The sequence below is a fragment of the Typopeltis vanoorti genome, chromosome 6 (genome assembly GCF_054136105.1).
Source record: "Typopeltis vanoorti isolate ZY-2024b chromosome 6, IOZ_Tvanoo_1.0, whole genome shotgun sequence".
Taxonomy (NCBI): domain Eukaryota; kingdom Metazoa; phylum Arthropoda; class Arachnida; order Uropygi; family Thelyphonidae; genus Typopeltis; species Typopeltis vanoorti.
In genome coordinates, this window is record NC_143554.1 from 81,199,260 (window position 1) to 81,219,874 (window position 20,615).

Sequence of the window (20,615 nt, forward strand, 5' to 3'; positions counted from 1 at the left end):
GCTCATATACCACTCAGAAAACCCCAGAGCCTTCAAGACACAAAGTTTTAAAAGAAAAACTGCAGGTTATGTGAAGGGCAAACCCAAAGGCGTCGGTCACCAGGCAGTTTTTTGTGCAGTGAGTCAACTTAGTCTTTGGTCCAGCAGTTAAGGAATACTTTGAGGTCAATGACTTACCCCTGCAAGCCCTTCTCGTCCTTGACAATGCTCCTGTCCACCCACCAAACCTTGAGGACAACATCCTCAAGGAGTTCAGCTTTATAAAGGTTCTCTACTTTCCACCCAACACCACCCCTATCCTACAGCCCATGAACCAACAGGTGATCTCCAATTTCAAGAAACTTTTTACCAAACACATATTCCGATGCTGCTTTGAGGTTATGGAGAGCACAAACCTCACCCTTCGAGAGTTCTGGAAGGACCACTGCAACATTGTCATATGCCTCAAAATTATTGATATGGCCTGGCAGGGTGTTACAAAAAGGACCTTGACCTCTGCATGGAAAAAGCTGTGGCCTGAGGCTGAAAGGAACTTTGAAGGGTTTAGACCTGAACAGGAAGTGCTGGAGGTGATTGTGTCCCTCAGAAAGTCCATGGGCCTGGAGGTAAATGAGGGAGACATCGAAGACCTTGTCACCGCACATTCCGAGGAACTGACGACGGAGGAGTTGATGGAACTACACATGCAGCAACATACGGAGGTTCTGTAGGAGATTGGTACAACCGCAGAGGCAGAGGAGGTCATCTCTTCAAGTGAGATAAAGAAAGTGTTGGCAATGAGGGAAAAAGTTTTGGACTTTATTGAAAAGAAACACCCTGAAAAAGTTGCAACTGGTCATGCAGCGGCGCTATTTAATGACACTTGCCTAACTCATTTCAGAAACATTCTAAAAGGGAAGAAGAAGCAAAGCTCCTTGGACAGGTTTCTATTGAAACGCCCTGCGGATGAAAGTGATGAAAGCTGGCAAAAAAAGAAAAAACTAGTGAAGAAGAAAATTAAGTTAAGCAAAAGTGAAGTGAAAGAAAAAATTAATACCATACGCTAATCGGCTCCACCAACATCTGTTTATTTCTTTAGATCTCTTTTACATGTATGTATGTAGAGTATTTGGTTTTATTTTGCTTGTATACAATATTTGTTCATTATAAATACATTATTATAAAAAAATTGGAGTGGTTTTTGGGGGCTGGTACGAATTAATCTCATTTTAATTAATTTCAATGGGGAAAACTGATTTGAGATAAGAGCATTTTGACTTACGAGCTCGGTCATGGAATGAATTAAACTCGTATCTTAAGGTACCACTGTATATATGATCATCAGTTATATTTACTCGATGAATAGATATATTCATGTTTTTTTGACTGACTGAAACCGAGAAACAGACAAGTTAATTTAATGAAGCACACAACATGTTTCGTCAAAAATGACTTCTTCATGTGTGGGAACACTTAAAGCAAATGAAAAAACTATAAAAATACTGTGCCATTATAATAACAGACTTGTAAACTGAAGTTAAGTTTGAATTGTCATTATAGTCCGTGCTGTAGTTCTACTGTTGTTCATATGCGAGAGTGTGAGTTCACACATACACCAGTATCTAATGGCAGAACTACGCAAGTCAGGTAGACTATAAATAGGTTGCCATTGATGTGAGAAGAGTCCAAGATAATTTCTTTGGATTCAGCTATGCAACATTTCCCCTTCATCATGACAAATATAAATGTCTGATGTTGCATTCCAATCTATTTTGTGTTGGCGGCCATCATCGTTTGTGTTCACTGAGAATAAGATGTGACTTGAGAGTGTGCTTGCTCTGATTCTATTGTATGAAATGTCTCTCTGGTGCTCCTCTATCCGTAGGAGGATTGACTTCTCGGTCTGGCCATAGTATAGTCTCCCACAATCACTTATTATTTTCCTTTCTAGACATGAAACTTACTAAGATGTTTGCTTCTTTAAAAATCTCAATCTTCAAGAAATTGACACAAACAGATAGATACCTACATGCATCCTCACATCACTATCCAGCACAAAAGTTAGGCATCATTTCCACATTGGCTCACCATGCATGTTCAGTATTGTCCGATGAAGAAGAACTAAAAAATTAACTAAAATATCTAGAAAGAACTTTCTCTAATAATGGATACTCTTCCAAAAACATCAAGAGGCAACTATACCAGCACCCTCAAAGCAACACAGATTCCTAACAACCCAGGATTGTATTTCTTTACCTTACATCAGCTCACACTTCCGGAAACTAGGAAGAATTTTGAAAAAATTTAAAATTTAACAAGTTGAAAAACGTATTTTTCAACTCTTCCAAAACTAAGGTCAGTTCTAAGCCATCCAAAACAAGCTCATAACCATCTTCAGTTCCCCGGTGTATATAAAATAATGTGATTGTGGGAGACCATACTATGGCCAGACCGAGAAGTCAATCCTCCTAAGGCTAGAGAGAGACATTTCATACAATACAATCAGAGCAAGCGCACTCTCAAGTCACATCTTTTTCTCAGTGAACACAAACAATGATGGCCGCCAAAACAAAACAGATTGGAATGCAATATCAAACGTTTATATTTGTCACGAAGAAGTGGAACGTCACATAGCTGAATCCAAAGAAATTATCTTAGACTCTTCTCACATCAACAGCAACCTTACTTATAGTCTACCTGACTCGCATTGTTCTGCAATTAGATACTGGCATACATGAACTCACACATGAACAACAATAGAACTACAGCACAGACTATAATGACAATTCAAACTTAACTTCAGTTTACAAGTCTGTTATTATAATGGTACAGTGTTTTTATGGTTTTTTCATTTGCTTTAAGTGTTCCCACACACACACACCTGAAGAAGTCATTTTTGACAAAACATATTGTGTGCTTCATTAAATTAACTTGTCTGTTTCTCGGTTTCAGTCAAAAAAACATGAAAAAAAAATATATATATATATATACAGGGTGTTCGGGATAAATTTGACAGTTTCGTAAGGAAAAAGAAAATCTTCTTTGTATCTATTAAATTTAATGAATTGACAAAAAAACATTACAGGCAGAGTTAATTACAATACTATCAACAAGATTTACTCAAAATAACCACCATTAGCATCGATCACGGCTTCAATTCTGCTTCGGAACCTCGAACAAGCTCATGCTACAGTCTCCCTGGGAAGGGCTGCAAAAACTGTTTTAATTTTATCCATTAACTGGGCTTTTGTATTACTGGAAGTGCGATTGGTGTCTTTTTCAACTGCGCCCCATACAAAATAATCCATGGGGTTAAGGTCTGGGGAGTTTGGAGGCCAAACATTTGGACTGGTGAAGTCGTAGAAATTTTCAGACAACCATTTTTGACTTTTCCCAGAGGTGTGGCAAGGGGCCGAATCCTGCTGCCATACATACGGCCTACCATTGGCTACCCTTGTTATCCAGGGCTTGACTACAGTTAGCAACTCCATGAACAAAGCCCGAATTCCAATGCCAGGGTTCTTCAACACCTGTTCCTGCAGATTTGTGAGGAATTCTGCTGTACGAACGCAATCAGATCGTCTGCTAGGGATCTTTCTTCTTGCTACATCCTCGTAGTCACCATTGCAAGTCTCTAGTTCATGCCTGATTGTTTTTACTGTATTCAGGGAGCATTGGGCAGCAGTCGTAATATCCTTATTTTGATGGCGGGCACGAATCATCATGATACAAGTTATTCTCTTCCATGATTCAGGTGGGTTCCAGCTATCCATCCTTTCTGACATCTTGTATATGAATGAAGAAGGGTCCAAACTTTTAAATGAAGAGAAGTGTGTGTTAATACATGTAACTTACGGAAAAATATAATTAATTATAAATATGTCAAATTTATCCCGAACACCCTGTATATATATATATATATATATATAAACAATGTAATGTTCTACTTTCCAAACAAATCTCTCAGTATGATTTCCAAATCTGTGCTGATAAGTAGGATAAATCACAAATTGTGGTGCTGAAATATAAAGTTATTAAAATTCATCTAGGAAAATGACAGAAATATTTGTTTTTTTTCCTCCTCAATAGGGAGAGCGAAAAAAAAAAAAGTACTCTAATGCCTTTTGATTTCACCAAGAGAGTATTTGGCACTGTTTTAGCACAAACTTTGTTGATATGGTAATCATTTGGCAAACAGTCTCCATGTTTGCTGCAATTCGGTGGAATTCTGCAGCATGCAATGCTTCTAGTGAGTGCATATGCATGCTCATTCATCCTATGGCTATTCTGAGTAGTGGAGTTAAAAACAGTTTATTCTGAAGGAATAACCTGGAACAAAGATTGAACAACTCCCAAAATAGTTGAAAAAAAAAAAATACAAAAAGCATTAGAAAAAGTTTTTTTAGTCAATGATTAATACCCTGTTCTGCAGAATTTAATATCATGAAAGTTACCATGTGACTACACACACAAACAGTAGCATCAGCAAAAAAATATCCCAAGAATGACAATTCACGTTGTTTAATGAACGAATATATTCAAATCTAGCTTTGTTTTTGTCAGAATTGACATTATCGTAATCATTATGAATTTATATCTATTAGATTAAGTGATTTGTTACAGGCATGTAATTTAGCATTCATAAATAAACTTAAAAAAAAAAAAGAAAAAAAAAAAAAGGGGGGGGGGGATAAAACAGCTAATTTGTCTGCCAATTGTGGGTGCTCGCTGGGCTGCCATGTGATTAAACTCAGGTTTTTCGGAGAAACTACTTATCTATATGAGTAGATATTCACCTTTGTTCCTCCTTTGCATTCTCTGCATCCTATATCTGGAATTAAAGGAAAGGCATTCCAAGAAAAGGATACAAATCATTCTAACTACATTATGAAGACACTATATATAATATGGACATGTCTTTGTATTTTTTTTTTCAATATCGATCCCATCCATAAAATGTATGCCTGTTATACATTTTAGGATGGGCTAAGAGTTATATAATCCAAGAATCCTGCACTAGAAAGAGAAAAACCAAACATAGTTCCCCCCTTTTAAGCTATTTCAAGTCTCAGATAAGCAGGGTAACAATCTCACATGGAGAGTGGAAACAATATTCACTCACCTGGCCTACTTTATGGTATTATTTTATTTAATAACAACACAATATATCATGACCCTGTGAGAGTATGTGAATATAACTAGCTTTACTTCTAAAACTTAATCAATGGTAACCATTACAATTAAAGACATTATTCTGCGAAAGGAGAATGTCTTTAATTGTAATGGTTATTTAATTTTAATTATGTAATTTAATTTTAATTGTTCCAAATAGACTTTTAGAACAAACATTTGGAAATTTGAAGGCAATCATCTCTTCACTGTCATTGCATTTCTGCAAGCAATGCAAGATGAACAGTAACTGTAATTATAATTCCTAATCTGCTCAGCATTGGTTATATTTATGATCTACAGTTCGCATGGGAAAAAAAAAAACTTGAATGTTGTTAGAGACAGAAATGTCCAAATTATCAGTAAAGATCAATTAAATTTGGGAACAAATGAAAAAAAAAAAAAAAAAAAAATGATAGAAAAAGTTTCTTTAGTAAGCAGAATGGGACCTAAGTCTTCTTAATTCTGACAATCTTTTGTTATGGAAATTCCCATAACCCTATGCAGAATTCCTTTTGAGGATTCAAAAGGAGATTTCAACATCATCATCATAAAATTCCTGACATGTACCCTCAAGGGGTCTACAGGATATGATAGTACTACATGAAAAATTTACATCGTTACTAACTTCTTATCTACAATTTTCCTCCAAATCAGTCTGTTACTTGTCAAGACTCCAATATTATCATTATCAGATCTTATATTTCTATCATCTAAGGCACATTGTACTGTATCAATCCACCTATATCTTGGTCTTCCTCTGGGTCGTTTTCCTGCCAACCTGGCAGAGAACACTCATTCTGTAATTCTTTCCTCACCCATTCTGTTTAAGTGACCATACCACCTGAGATTAGCTCTGCTAATGCATTCCTAGATGCCGACAATGTCAAGTTCTTTCCTAATATCCTCGTTTTTAATATGATATTGCCATTGATGCCACCTATTCACGCCTCTAATCTTTCTCAGGACTCTCATATTTGTGGTCTCTAGTCTTTGGTAAAGTGTTTGACTTCTGACCCAGCTCTCTGATCCGTAAGGTAAAATTGGTTTGAACACTGTCTTGTATACAGCTAACTTAGTGTTCCGACTAATTCTCTCTTATTCCATATGAATTTATTCAATTGACTTCCCACCATACCAGCTTTGTTGATTCTGTTGTGTATTTCCATATTTAATTTACCATCTTCACTAAAAATCGTACCTAAGTAGCTGAAATGGTTTTCTTGTTCCACAGGTTCTCCATTCACAACACAGTTGACATTTTCAATTATTCTGCCTTCATTGTCTTTTTATTGCTGACCTTCATACCATATCTATTACAACAGTTACTCAATTTAGTCAGGAAATCTTGCAGACTTGTAGCGAATTTATTTAGAAGTATAACATCGTCAGCATAAACCAAAGAGCTGACATTAACATCTCCAATTTTGATATCATGTTTAATACCACTTTCCTTCATAATGTGATCTATATAGATAATGAATAACAGAGGGGATAATGTACATCCTTGTCTCACACCAGATTTAACATTAAACCATCTTCCTGTACTTACTTCAATTCTAACTGCTGACTTACAACTCAAATAAAGACTAAGTATTGCTTGATATAATGCCCCATTGACACCATATAATTGAACAGCGTATTGAATAGCTTCTCTCTCTTGGCACCTTGTCATATGACTTTTCCAAATCGACAAAACTTAAATACAGATCTTTGTTATATTCCCATGATTTCTCAACTATTTGTCATAAAGTGAAGTTCTGATCCTGACAGCCTCTATTTGACCTGAATCCAGCTTGTTCTTCACCAAGCTTTTGTTCCCCAATTCTTCTCAACCGTTTCTCAAGTATACTTGCATATATCTTACCAGGAACACTCAGTAGGGCTATACCTCTGTAATTCTCACATTCAGTTTTATTTCCCTTTTTATATATGGGTACTATGAGAGCTCTACTCCAATCGTCAGGAATTCGTCCCTCTGTCCAGGCATTCTGAACTATGCAGTGTAACCACTGTAAGACTTTTATACCACCATACTTCAGCATTTCTGGACGAATATCATCTATTCCTGCTGCCCTTCCACATTTCAAGCCTTTGATGGCTTTTTTCTAACTTCAAGTATGGATATGTATTCCTGACTGCATGTCTGGTCAGTGTTTTTTATCACTGTGCTGTCAGCACTGCTTGTTTCATTTAGCAAATTTTCAAAGTAATTACTCCATACTTCAAGGATATCTTTTTTCTCCCATTTTCATATCACCTTTATCATCTCTAACTCCTTTTACAGCACTCTTTCCTCCATTCCTAAGCTTCTTCAACAACCTCCAGAATATTTTGCCACCTTCTTGATATTTATTTTCTATTCTTGCCAAACTCCTCCCATGACTTTTCTTTAGCTAGTTTTACACACTGTTTAGCTTTCTTACATTTGTCTCTGTATTCTCTAAGAGCACAAGCTGACTTATTTGCCAGGAACTTTTGATATGCTTTCTTCTTTTCCTTCACTGCCTCTTTACCTTACTGTGTCCACCATGGAGTTCTAATTTTTCTATCCTTCCAGATAACTTCACCACATGCCTCTCTAGCTGAATTAATCAGAGTTTTCTTCAAGGCTTGCCACTGAATCTCCAAGGTTTGGTTCCTGTTCTCAAACTCTCATTTTTTCTTCAATAATCTTTGCGTATTTTAGTCTACAGTTCACATCTGAGAGCTGCTCAACTTTTATTCGCTTTAAAACTTTCTTACATATCATTCTTTTCAATAAGAAATTCAATTTTATCCTGCTCAAGACTAAATAGTGATCGCTTCCAATTTCAAATCCTCTGTACACTCTGGTGTCCTGTACCAGGGAGAAAACATCACTATCAACATAACATAGTCAATGAGGTTTTCTTATTCCTTGCTTCTTCTCTCCATGTGAATTTGTGCACATTTTTATGTTGGAACATGGTGTTAGTAATAACCAGTGCATGTCCTGAGCAGAAATCCAACAGGTATTTGTCATTATTATTAGCTTTGCTCTTTTCTCCAAATTTCCCCAAAACATTTTTGTATGTCTGACAATCACTTCCTACTCTGCTTTTAGATCCCCAACAAGGACCAACTTTTCCTTTTTCATTGTGTCAGTAGCTTTCTCTAGAGCCTCAAAAAATTCCCCCACTTCTACCTTAGTAGAGCCTTCTGTGGGACCATAGGCACAAATAAGTCTCATTGTCCAGTTTCCCATTCTGATATATGCCCAAATCACTTTACTTGAGAATGCCTGCCATTCAAGAAGATTAGCCTCGTATTTTGTGTTGAATACTATGGCTACTCCTTCTTTTCCTTCATTGTCATTTCCTGAATATAACATTTTGTATTTATTGCTCAGAATGATCTCACCAGTTTTTGTCTTTTTTGTTTCAGTCACCCCTATTATGTCGATCTGGTACTTATCTAATTCTTCAGCTAGCTCCATTTCTTTGCCATTCAGGATTCTCATCTTGATAGTACTGATCTTTAACTCTGGTGATGTTGAGTTGGAGTGTGCTTTCAGATTTATTCCAGTAGCTGACTTTTCGCTGTTCGCCCTGGCTCCCTGGCGAAAACAATGGGGGCCTTTTTCAACCGGGCGACGCCCCAGCCGGCATGAAATTTTGTCATGTTGTACCATCATTTTGTATTTTGGTTTAACCAATAGGAATACAATTTGGTCGGCTAAATCCCAAATTGCCAGCCAAATCCTCGTTCATTCAGTATCCAGGTAGATACCCAACAGGGTGCACCACGAGAAGGTGAGGACTGAACATTAGGTCAGAAGCCCTGGTCGGTTCTCCCCATTCCTTTAAAGGCTATGTGGAGGTCTCCTCTGAGTTATACAGCTTTGACCCTTAAGCACCCAAAAAAAAGGAGATTTCTTGATAAAGTAATATCAGCTCACAGAAACCTTACCTTTTCCCATTCTGAATTGGCATCTATTGCTGGTATAGAATTCTTCATCATACTACGGAAAGCACTTTCGAGTCGTCGTTGCTAAAATAAGAAAGAAAAAAAATACATAAAGTACTTTTATATAACTCAAAGAACACAGTCTAGCCAATTTCTAGAATGATCAAATTTAAAAATTTTCCTAAACAGTACAATTAAAAAATTTACTTTTTACCATCCCTGTTTTTTTATCCACAGGATTGTCTATTACTAGAAAAAACATTTTTTTATCCCCAGGAATGTCTATTACTAACAAAAACTTGTTTCATTATGCTTTCATTAAGATAGGATTAATACTGCTACTATAATGAAAAGACACAAAGAATTAACCATATGTGTAATCAGTTCAATTTGTTATGGTTCTACTGTTCAAAGTAGCATGAGATAAACAGAGCTTCCATAGCTCAGTCAGTACAGATGAAGCTCTTTGGTCGGAATGACCTGGGTTCAATTCCCATCCAAGACACGAGGAATCTTTATCTGGCCTCTTTCAACTAAAGATGAGTTAGCTGAGCTGGTCTCATACAACGGTAGGTATGAAGTTTTTTCACCCAGAAACTAGGGTTTTTTCATCCCCCAGAACAGGTAAACAGGTCCCCATGGAACACACGGATCTACAGTCTTAAAAAAATACATACTTAATCCTCATTAGGAGGTCTCAATTTGTCCTAAGGGATGGAGCAGGAAAGTGGGAACCCCATACAAAATAAATGGGATACATACACAGAATATGGAATATATCATAAATAGGAAAAAGCAATAATGGAAACACCAAGTACTCACATCACTACAACTAATAAGTATTTATTTCCTTCCTTGCACTTGACAAAAACGTAACAAAGTAGATCTAGTTAAGGAAACACAAAGCTGTATATAAGATTATATTCACAAAAATGCTTCCATACCAAGGAATGCAATTCCACTATAACTTGTTTTACGTAGTTGATATGTAAAAGGTCCACACTGTTATGTCCCTATCTTACGATTTTTTTTTTTTGTTTTTTTTTTTGTTTGTCTTACAAACTGCCTTCGTCTATATTCTCCTAACTTCTACTTTCAACACATCACCAAAATTTCTACCAATATCTGAGCTATTGTTCCCCGTAGTATCCCTAGTATTTGTATTTTAACTGCGCCCTTCGGGATATTTAGTTTAAGATATTTTATACATAAACAGAGAAAAGGAACTCAAATATCTGAAAGTATAACTATTGCAGTCGTGACACTATTCCTTGTTACTCAACATTAATTCCTTAAACTTCCCGTTTCTTAACATTAATTTCCCGCGTGGTTAGGCTCGAATGTTTCTAAGTGGTGCATTGGATTAGCAATATCAGACAACTTTCTTTATCATTAAACAAAAGGTTTATTATTTCTCTGAACATGGTACATATCAAAATACTCAACTAAATTACTTACACACTAAAATTAGCTTAATACAAGTAGTTGGGCTGTGATTCGACAAAAATTACTACGATCATTCCCCCACAAAATTTCATACAAAACATGAATTCACTTAACATGGAAAAATTAGATCACTACACATTATTAGATTATTCAACTTCAAGTACACTAACAAAATCATTAACTATTCTAATACATACTCATGACAAATTCCGATTCTCTAAACATCACACTAGGCATTCAAATTCCTCAGGCTACTTGATTACTCAATTCACACTAATCAAACTCAATATTAACAAAGTCATTTACTTCATTAACACACAACTATGTCATTAACTTTCCTTTTACAATGTAGTAGGCATTCAAGATTCTTAGGATAATTAATTATTCACAAATTATCAACACTAGCTAGCTTACTGTTAACACTCTCTATCAAGTTCTAAAGTCCTATTATAATTTCTCCCTAATCACCTTAACAGTTCCGTATTATGACAATGGTACCTATCACAAACCAAACAACTTATAGTTAACGTAAGACAAAATTCACAATACCTTTGTTTAGCTTCACTTACGGGCCTTTACCTGCTACTGAACGAACTTGCTTGCATAACTTCTTGCAATTCAGGGCTATATAAACATCTGTGCCTTCGGCTGTATTATCCGAAACGAGGACATCAATATTTTCACAACTTCCTATGACTCTATGGTATATTTCGCTTTCTACATAGGAATACGGGAATAGCTTTCCCGCTCACCTTCGATTCCTTGTTGTGGCATGAGGATATAAGCCATATCTCTCCACTCAGGAACACTGTGAAGTCCACTAGAAAACCAAACTCAAACCACCGCGACTATCCAAACGTTTCTTCTCTTCTCGCAAAAAAGCCTCAAGCCTCCTTGACTATCTAAACGTCTTCCCCCAAAACCCAAAAGAGCCTACTCTTCGAAAAAAGCCACCGGGGGGGGGGGGGGGGGGGGGGGGGCACCAACCCTTTTATAGCTGCTCCCCTAACGGCGCCATTTCTTACTTCCTTTTCCCACCTCCTACTTATTTTCCGTCCGTCTACCAATTGGGTAGCATTTGGCCGCCATACGTCATTTTGATCGGCAACTCGTAATGAAGTTTCTATCCGGGTATAGGCCCTAAGCGATATTCCGTTATTTCTCTTGTTAGCTTCTATCTTAACCCCCTTTTAAACCTTTTCTCAGAATTCTACTTAATGCTTATTTTGTAGCCTCTTACATAGCGTATTTCATGAATCATTCTTTTATACTTATGCACTTAACTCTTTCATTCTTAATCGCATTAGTATATTAATTCTTAGTTAGCTACTTATTTAATACAAATTCCTTGTTTAGTCATAATACATCTTAATACATTCTTTTCTTTTGTTATCTCAACTAAACAATAGACCTTTACATTTTACTCAATTTATACTGGATGCAAGAATATTTTATTAATTACATTATCCTTTTTATGCAGGGGTTTTTATTTGTTATTTAATTTTCATGTTACACCATGATAACTGAGAATATTATATTATCAAGATATCAGGTGTAACAACACATCTATCATACAAAAAAATATAGTACAGGTAACCCTCGTATAGCGCAGTACTTATACAACGCGGTTTCACTATAACACGGTCTACAAACTGTAGCAACCCTCGTATAACACGGTACTTATATAACGCAGTCTACAAATTTACAGCAACCCTTTACCTTTTCATATTTTTTCACCGCACGACTTAAAAATCAAATTTTATCTTCGTTAAATTTGTGTCTGCCCATATCGCGCATGTAGTTATAAGTAGTGAATTTTAGGGGAAATATCCTTTAGCACGCATGTACATCAATTGTTTACCATCATCATCAAATTCCTGCCATTTACCCTCAAGGGGGTCTACAGGATATGACAGTACTACATGAAAAAATTACATCATTACTAACTTCCTATCTACAATTTTCCTCCAAATCAGTCTGATACTTGTCAAGACTCCAACATTATCAGATCTTATATTTCTATCGACTAAGGCGCTTTGTACCATATCAATCCACCTATATCTTGGTCTTCCTCTGCGTTGTTTTGCTGCCAACCTGGCAGAGAACACTTGTTTTGCTAATCTTTCTTCGCCCATTCTGTTTAAGTGACCATACCACCTGAGATTAGCTCTGCTAACGCATTCCTGATGTTGACAATGTAATTCTTTCCTAATATCCTTGTTTTTAATATGATATTGCCATTGATGCCATCTGTTCACGCCTATAATCTTTCTCAGGACTCTCATATCTGTGGTCTCTAGTGTTTTGGTCAAGTGTTTTACTTCTGATCCAGCTCTCAGATCCATAGTTAAAACTGGTTTGAACACTGTCTTGTATACAGGTAATTTAGTGTTCTGACTAATTTCTCTGTTATTCCATATGAATTTATTCAATTGACTTCCTACAGTACCAGCTTTGCCGATTCTGTTGTCTATTTCTATATTTAATTTACCATCTTCTGCAAAAATCGGGCCTAAGTAGCTGAAATGTTTTTCTTGTTCCACAGGTTCTCCATTCACAACACAGTTGACATTTTCAATGATTCTGCCTATTTTCATTGTCTCTGTCTTTTTAATGCTGACCTTCATACCATATCTATTACAACAAGTCAGAGAATCTTGCAGACTTGTAGCGGATTTATTTAAAAGTATAACATCGTCAGCATAAACCAAAGAGCTGACATTAACATCTCCAATTTTGATATCATGTTTAATACCACTTTCCTTCATAATGTGATCCATACAGATAATGAATAACAGAGGGGATAACATACATCCTTGTCTCACACCAGATTTAACATTAAACCATCTTCCTGTACTTACTTCAATTCTAACTGCTGACTTACAACTCAAATAAAGACTAAGTATTGCTTGATATAATGCCCCATTGACACCATATAATTGAACAGCGTATTGAATAGCTTCTCTCTCTTGGCACCTTGTCATATGACTTTTCCAAATAGACAAAACTTAAATACAGATCTTTGTTATATTCCCATGATTTCTCAACTATTTGTCATAAAGTGAATTTCTGATCCTGACAGCCTCTATTTGACCTGAATCCAGCTTGTTCTTCGCCAAGCTTTTGTTCCCCAATTCTTCTCAACCGTTTCTCAAGTATACTTGCATATATCTTACCAGGAACACTCAGGAGGGAAATACCTCTGTAATTCTCACATTGTTTTATTTCCCTTTTTATATATGGGTACTATGAGAGCTCTACTTCAATCGTCAGGAATTCGTCCCTCTGTCCAGGCATTCTGAACTATGCAGTGCAGCCACTGTAAGACTTTTATACCACCATACTTCAGCATTTCTGGTCGAATATCATCTATTCCTACTGCCTTTCCACATTTCAAGCCTTTGCTTAAGGGTTAAAGCTGTATAACTGAGAGGAGACCTGCACATAGCCTTTAAAGGAATGCGGAGAACCGACTAGGGCTTCTGACCTAATGTCCAATCCTCACCTTCTCGTGGTGCACCCTGTTGGGTATCTACTTGGATACTGAACGAACGAGGATGTGCTGGCAATTTGGGATGTAGCCGACCAAATTGTATTCTTATTGGTTAAACCAAAATAAAAAATGATGGCACAGCATGACAAAATTGTTTACCATATAAAGTGTTAATTATTATTGAAAGTTGTCTTCATTTTCTGCCAGGAAAGCGCATTAAAAATCATAAGTGTGCTGATCCTCTGAAGCTGAGCACTTCATTTTCTTCTGAGAAATACAATATGTAATGCTTTTTTTTATGTAAAAAAAATTATTTTTATAGTAATGGCCACATAGAGGGCTTTTGCGATATGAATGAAAACGAAATTAGTGAATTAATTGATGGGGAAATAGATTTAAATGAGGAGGAACTGGTACAATTAATAGATGACGTCGAGCCAAATGGGGGGGAAAGTTCTGTCGAAGATTCTGATTTTGATGAATCCATTAAAAAATTCAGTTTAAAGAAATCAACAGAAGGATTGGACTTGGCAAGAAAGTTAGTAAGCTATTTTACGGATAATGACCCCAGAACTGAGGGCTCCGGAAAATTCACGAGACAATTGGATATTTGTTTAGCTCCATATTATGAACTTAATAAAAAATTGCAGCATAGTGGTAAGCAAGGTCTTATTACTGACTTCTTAATAATTAAACCAGGCAAAGTATACAATAAGAATTATATAAATGAAATCATCGTCACCTGAAATCCAAGAGATTTCAAGTGATGACGACTTCCGTCCACGCGTAAATAAAGAACTCTACAAAATGTTCGTTTTGAAGACAGTGATCCACAAGAGCACGGAATCTACCAGGTGTCTACCAGATTCCGTGCTCTTGTGGATTATCTTATTTCGGACAAACGGGAAGATCTGCCTCTATTCGGCTAGAAGAACACCAATCTTATATTGAATACTTTAAACCTGAAAAGTCTGGACTTTCTGAACATGCCATCTTCACTAGACACAGAGTTCATTGGAGAAAGACAAGAGTTCTTCACAAAAGTCAGTTTCTCATGGAACGCCTTTATAAAGAACCATGTGAAACTCTACTTCATTCTCCTAACTTAAACAGATCCGACGGCTTACGTCTATCCCCATTATGGGAGATAGTACTTTACAAATCAGCTAATCTTTCCTAACTTTTTTTTTTTTTTTTTAGGAAAGTTATTGACCTTTTTAGTTATCTTACACCAGCTACTTAGGTGGCGCTTTTTGGAATTGTCAGTTAGTGTTTAATTTTGAGCTTAATGTACTGAAGATGCCTGTGACACACAGGCGAAAATTATACTATTAAATAATCTTTCTACGTGAGTTTTTTCCGTTATTCATTTTGTATCATTATGAAAAGAATTAGGATAAAATTTGCAGCAAGAGAGGAGTGACAGAAAACTTTCTGTAGTGCAGTCAGAAGCAGTAGAAAAGTTGACAGAAATAAAAAATGCACAAATATTGAAGTATAAATGATTACGCTGCATAATTCAGAAGTACTGGTCAGAAAGTTGAATTATTTTTGACGTAGTAGAGCTGTGATAGTACCAGTCTATAAAAAAAGAGGGAAATAATTATTTCAGAGATATTTCTTCCCTGCTAAGATTTATGTAAGCCTACTTCAGTGACTATAATTAAAGTGTCTCTTAAGTAATTAAAGAAAAACACAAGTAAGAGTAAGGTCAAACAGAGGTTGAGAAGCAGATATTTACTTTAAGACAGCGTGAAAAGAAATCATGAGCATACCAAGGAACTTGAGTTATGTATATCTGGAAATGGTACATGAAAGATTCAAGTTCTTCAAAATACTGCAATGATAATACTTTACAATTCCAGGTCAGCTAGCAAATAATTGTATCACCACCAGTCTATCATGTGTCCCTGGAAGGAATCCTAGTAGTGCATATTACTATGTAAAGAATTCATTACTATGTATTCCATGTCCCTCTCCAACTTTAACAACAACAATAAAAGTCAACAACGAGATTACATACAGCCAGAAGCAAATCTCCCAAAACCTTCCAGAATTTCTCTTCGTACATGTTCTTAGTTTCAATTATGTTCATTTTCATCTCTGCAAAACCACCTACTTTTCTAAAGAGAAAATTCAAATTTCAGCTTCTTCAAGCATTACTCCATCCTCTCTAACCTGGTATGGATACTTGGACATTGATTATCACTCATGTTGGTATTTAGTGAAAAAACGCAGACATCTAAAGCTAATAATTCTTCATAAGCCATTTTTTGTCCTCTGATAAATAAAGGCCTCCCTCAAAGTCTGGCATTCAGCTCTTTCTTAAACTTTTCTATATTACTGAGTTCCAGCCATCTCATCCTCCCAACATCTCTTTGGTCTTCCTGTAGCTCTCTTTCCATCTCTGGGATGCTAACAATTAACTTAATAAAAGAATAGAAGGTAAAGTTCCTGGAAAAAGAGGAAGAGGTAGGTTCTCAATGAGGTGAATGGATGGTGGATCTAAAGTGACTGATCTTCAGAGAGTTGAAGCTTCCAGAAAAGCATCCAGCAGGACACCTGGTGAGCAACAGAGAGAGAGAGAGAGAGAGAACATATAGCATCTGATGATGCCCAATGAATAGATGGACAGATGAATAATTAACTTAATTTATTTAGCTAATTAGATTACCAAGCCAATATTTCACTTTGGTCAACAAAGCTTTATCAATTGCACACTATTTGACTCTTGACATCTCAAAAGTGACATGTGCATGTGTTTTTCACTCTGATATACCACGTCACAGAGTTTCCAACTTAGAATCACCTATTTTTGATCTTCTTGGGCTAGAAATCTATCTGCCCCATTCTATCTAATTCAGTTACTGTCTCTATTGCTCTTCTAATGCTGCCAACCATTCTGAACTTTTTGATTTTTTTTTCTGTATTATTTTGATTTTTTCCAGTCCAACTTTCCTAAGAGTGAAGTCATTTTGTTGGAAATTTTAATTTTTACAATTCCAACTGACTTTCCTTTTCCCACTACACCCATCCAGCAGGTACAGATACCAAGCATATGCTATAACCAATGATCTTACACAAGTTATTCTAATGCCTACAAGATAACCATAACTACTCTCAAAGCAATGTAGATCTCTATTCATAACTCTGCATAAGTATACTCTAATTGTTTTTGTTTGTCCCCACAAGCAATTCAGGCCACAATCTCAGGTTGATTTCTTCTCTCACAAAGAAACATTCACATAGCCACTTGCATCATGTTTTCTCACATTGTAAGAAAGCCAAATAGAAAAATCAGTGACTTCTATGCTTCATTTATTTAGATGTTTGATTGGGCTGTTGTTTTCAAGTCCTCTGATCTGAAATCTACCCTGAACTAATTCTTACTGGAATGGAAATGTTCATTCCCCATTCCATTTTAAATTCTTATCCCTTATCTAGAAGAGATGAAGTGAAAGATCAGGAGAGTGGTATTGAAGTGGCACAAGTGCCTGGCAGTGGAAACAGTAGTAGCGTGAGAGATGAAGAGAGAATGGGAATGCAAGAGGAAGAGGGAAACGGGTGGGTGGGGAGATATGACATAGAGTGAGAGAGAGAGAATGCTGAAAGTAGCAGGGAATATGGAGATGCAGAATATTGCAATGTGGAAGGGGAAGTTGAGACTGAACGGATATATGTAGTAAGTGGTGATAAAGGTGATTCGGCAAGGGTATACGCAGTGAGGAAATCACAACCAATGAGTGGCTTGGATAGGACTGGTTATATACCTGAATATGAACTGCTGTGTTTGTTGACAAATGCCAGAAGTATCAGAAATAAGGGAGATGAAATTGTTTCACTGATTGAGTTTATTCACTCCAAAATCATTGGAATAAGTGAAACATAGCTAAATGAAGATGATATCCTAATGGGAATAAAAATGGAAGGATACAGTATTTTTGAGAGGAGAGAAAGCACAAGAAGGAAGGAGGAGTGCTACTGATGATAGCAGGGGAATAATATCCACATAAAATAGACACGAAAGAGGGAAATAGTGGCAATGGTTATGAGGCAGTGTGGTGTAAAGTGAAGGTCAACAGGAAGACATATTTAATTGGATGTGGCTATTGTCCAGGTAATGTGGAGGGTGGGGATGAAGAAACATATAAACAACTTGGATTAGTGAAAAAAAAAAAGAAGGGTAATTATCATGAGCAACTTGAATTATGGCAGTATAGATTGGAATGAAGAGACAGCATTTGGGAATAAAGAAAATGAATTTCTCAAGTTTTTGAGAGATAACTATCTCAGGCAACATATAAAGGAGGACATGCGAGGATCGAGAGTTTTAGATCTGATCATTTCATCAGAGGATATAATTGTGAGTAGGGTTTCGCACTTCCTTCCAGTTGGTGAGAGTGATCATGAAGTGATCACCTGGGTTGTGGCTAGCCATATGCAGACCTTCTGTGAGGAAAGGATATATGTAGAAGTACAAGGCTGGTGATTATAACAAGCTTTAGAGACAGCTTGGAGTATAGAATGGAATGAAGAGTTGAGCGGTAAGGAAATAGATGCTGCTTGGGAACTGACAAAGAAATACATAACATCATCAATGTGTGAATATATTCTGAAGGCCAAAATGATGAATAAGACAGGTGTAAAATGGATGAATGAGAGACTCAATAATAAAATCTGGAAGAAGGTACTTTGGAAGTAGTACAAGAAAAATAATGGTAATAATCAGTTACATGAAGAGTATAAAGAATAAGCCAGGAGAGTGACTCAGAAAGGAAAGCGAAAGCAATTATCAGCAGAAATTGGCAAATCAGGCAAAGAAAAAAATCCTAGAGAGTTTTTTTTTAGATATGTGGCAAGTAGAAGGAAGAATGATAATGGTAAGATAATGTCAACAAATTAAAATAGTAGAATGGTAACTGTACAGAAGACATTGTTGAGGTATTCAGTGATCAATTTGTAAGAGTGTTTCATCCTCATCAGGGTGAAATTATGAGCAACTTAGGTGTAGAGGACATAGCAGAGGATGGGTTAATTTTGAGTGAGCAGATGGTATAAGAGGAAATAAATAACCTTGATGCCAATAAGGCGATAGGATTTGATGGCATATCACCACGCATCTTAAGGGAATGTTCCAGGGAATTGGTAGTAGCATTGGCATGTCTATCTAATAAGTCTTACAACGTGAACCTGTGCCGCTGGAGATTTTATCTTCTTTTACAAGGAGTAGAAAGAAGGTAAAATTGTTCCACTGCATAAAGGTGGTGATATGGCTGTGGTTTCAAATTATAGGACAATCTGTGTGAGAGAGAGAGATTGGAGAGCAGTAGGATACAGAAATGGGTTGATTGTCTCCAGTGGATTTTGCAAAAGCTTTTGATAGACTGTCACACAACAAGCTATTAAATAAATTGAAATAAATAAATTAATTCAAACTTCTGAGTTGGATCAGTGACTGGCTGTCAGATAAAAGCTTTTGATAGACTGTCACACAACAAGCTATTAAATAAATTGAAATAAATAAATTAATTCAAACTTCTGAGTTGGATCAGTGACTGGCTGTCAGATAGGTATCAAAAAGTTGTGTAGCGGTGCAGTATCCCAAAAGAGGAAGGTCACTCACTAATGGTGTGCCGCAGGGGTCAGTTTTGGAAACCGTTGTTGTTCAATATATTAATGATATTGCGATGGGTTTAACTAGTAATATGCTGCTGTTTGCAGATGATGCAAAATTGGGGAGAGCAATGCAGAGTCAAGACGATGTAATGGCCTCCTTACAGGAAGACTTGAATAGATTGTATGAACGAGCTGATAAGTGTCAGTTCAATGTTGCAAAGTGTAAGGTTTTGAAATTTGCAAAGCAGCAATGGGATACAAGTATACACTTGGTGGGGAAACTTTAAAGGAGGTAGAGAAGATGAGAGATCTGGGAATGGTGGTAGTGGACAAGGACCTGAAATTCAGGGGCCACATTGCAAAAGTTGTGAAGATGTCATATCAGATAATGGAACTTTTGCAGAGGACCCTGACATGCAGTTATGATGCCTTGTGTAAGGCCTTGATCAGGCTTCATGGATTATTGTGCATAGATTTGATCGCCAGGTTTTCAGGGAGATGAGGATATGTTAGAAAGAGTCCAGAGAAGATTCACAAAGGTGGCCAGTGGTCTTTGGAATGCGGAGTATGAGGACAGATGGAGTGAAAGTAAATTGCAAAGCCTCATTAATATGAGGTGATTGGGTGGGGGGGGGGTATGATTAAGACAAAAGCTAGTGGGGGGGGGGTATCAATTTGACAGAAGAGATTTTTCGTAGAATGGGAGGGGGGGGGATTAGAACAAGAGGCCATCCTTAAAATTGTATAAGAGTGTATGTGTGTGTGTGTGTGCAGAGGAGTCAGGAGAAGGTTCTTTGCATGGAGAGTGGTTAGTGAGTGGAATGCACTGCCTGAGTGTGTTGTGAATATAGACACATTGAATTAGTTTAGGGCATGGTTGGATGAGCATTATGTGCAATAGTGTGTACTCCCATGATGAATCTCCACTCCATGTAAGTTAGATGCTAATAATAATCTAAGTACTGGTTCTCCACAAAGTATGCTA

The 20,615-nt window shown here is 36.7% G+C and overlaps 1 protein-coding gene across 5 annotated transcripts in view; it reads right to left on the bottom strand.

Moving 5' to 3' along the window:
• The window catches only part of Prp40 (pre-mRNA processing factor 40), a 406,566-nt gene that overhangs the window by 166,961 nt on the left and 218,990 nt on the right, over positions 1-20,615 (bottom strand). For all 5 annotated transcript variants that reach the window (XR_016548451.1, XM_090394274.1, XM_090394270.1 and 2 more), the window contains exon 19: positions 9,079-9,159. Coding sequence is in view for 4 of the 5 variants with exons in the window: in XM_090394274.1 (XP_090250400.1) it covers positions 9,079-9,159 (81 nt within the window). In the remaining variant the exon portion in view is untranslated. The remainder of the gene's footprint in view (positions 1-9,078; positions 9,160-20,615) is intronic.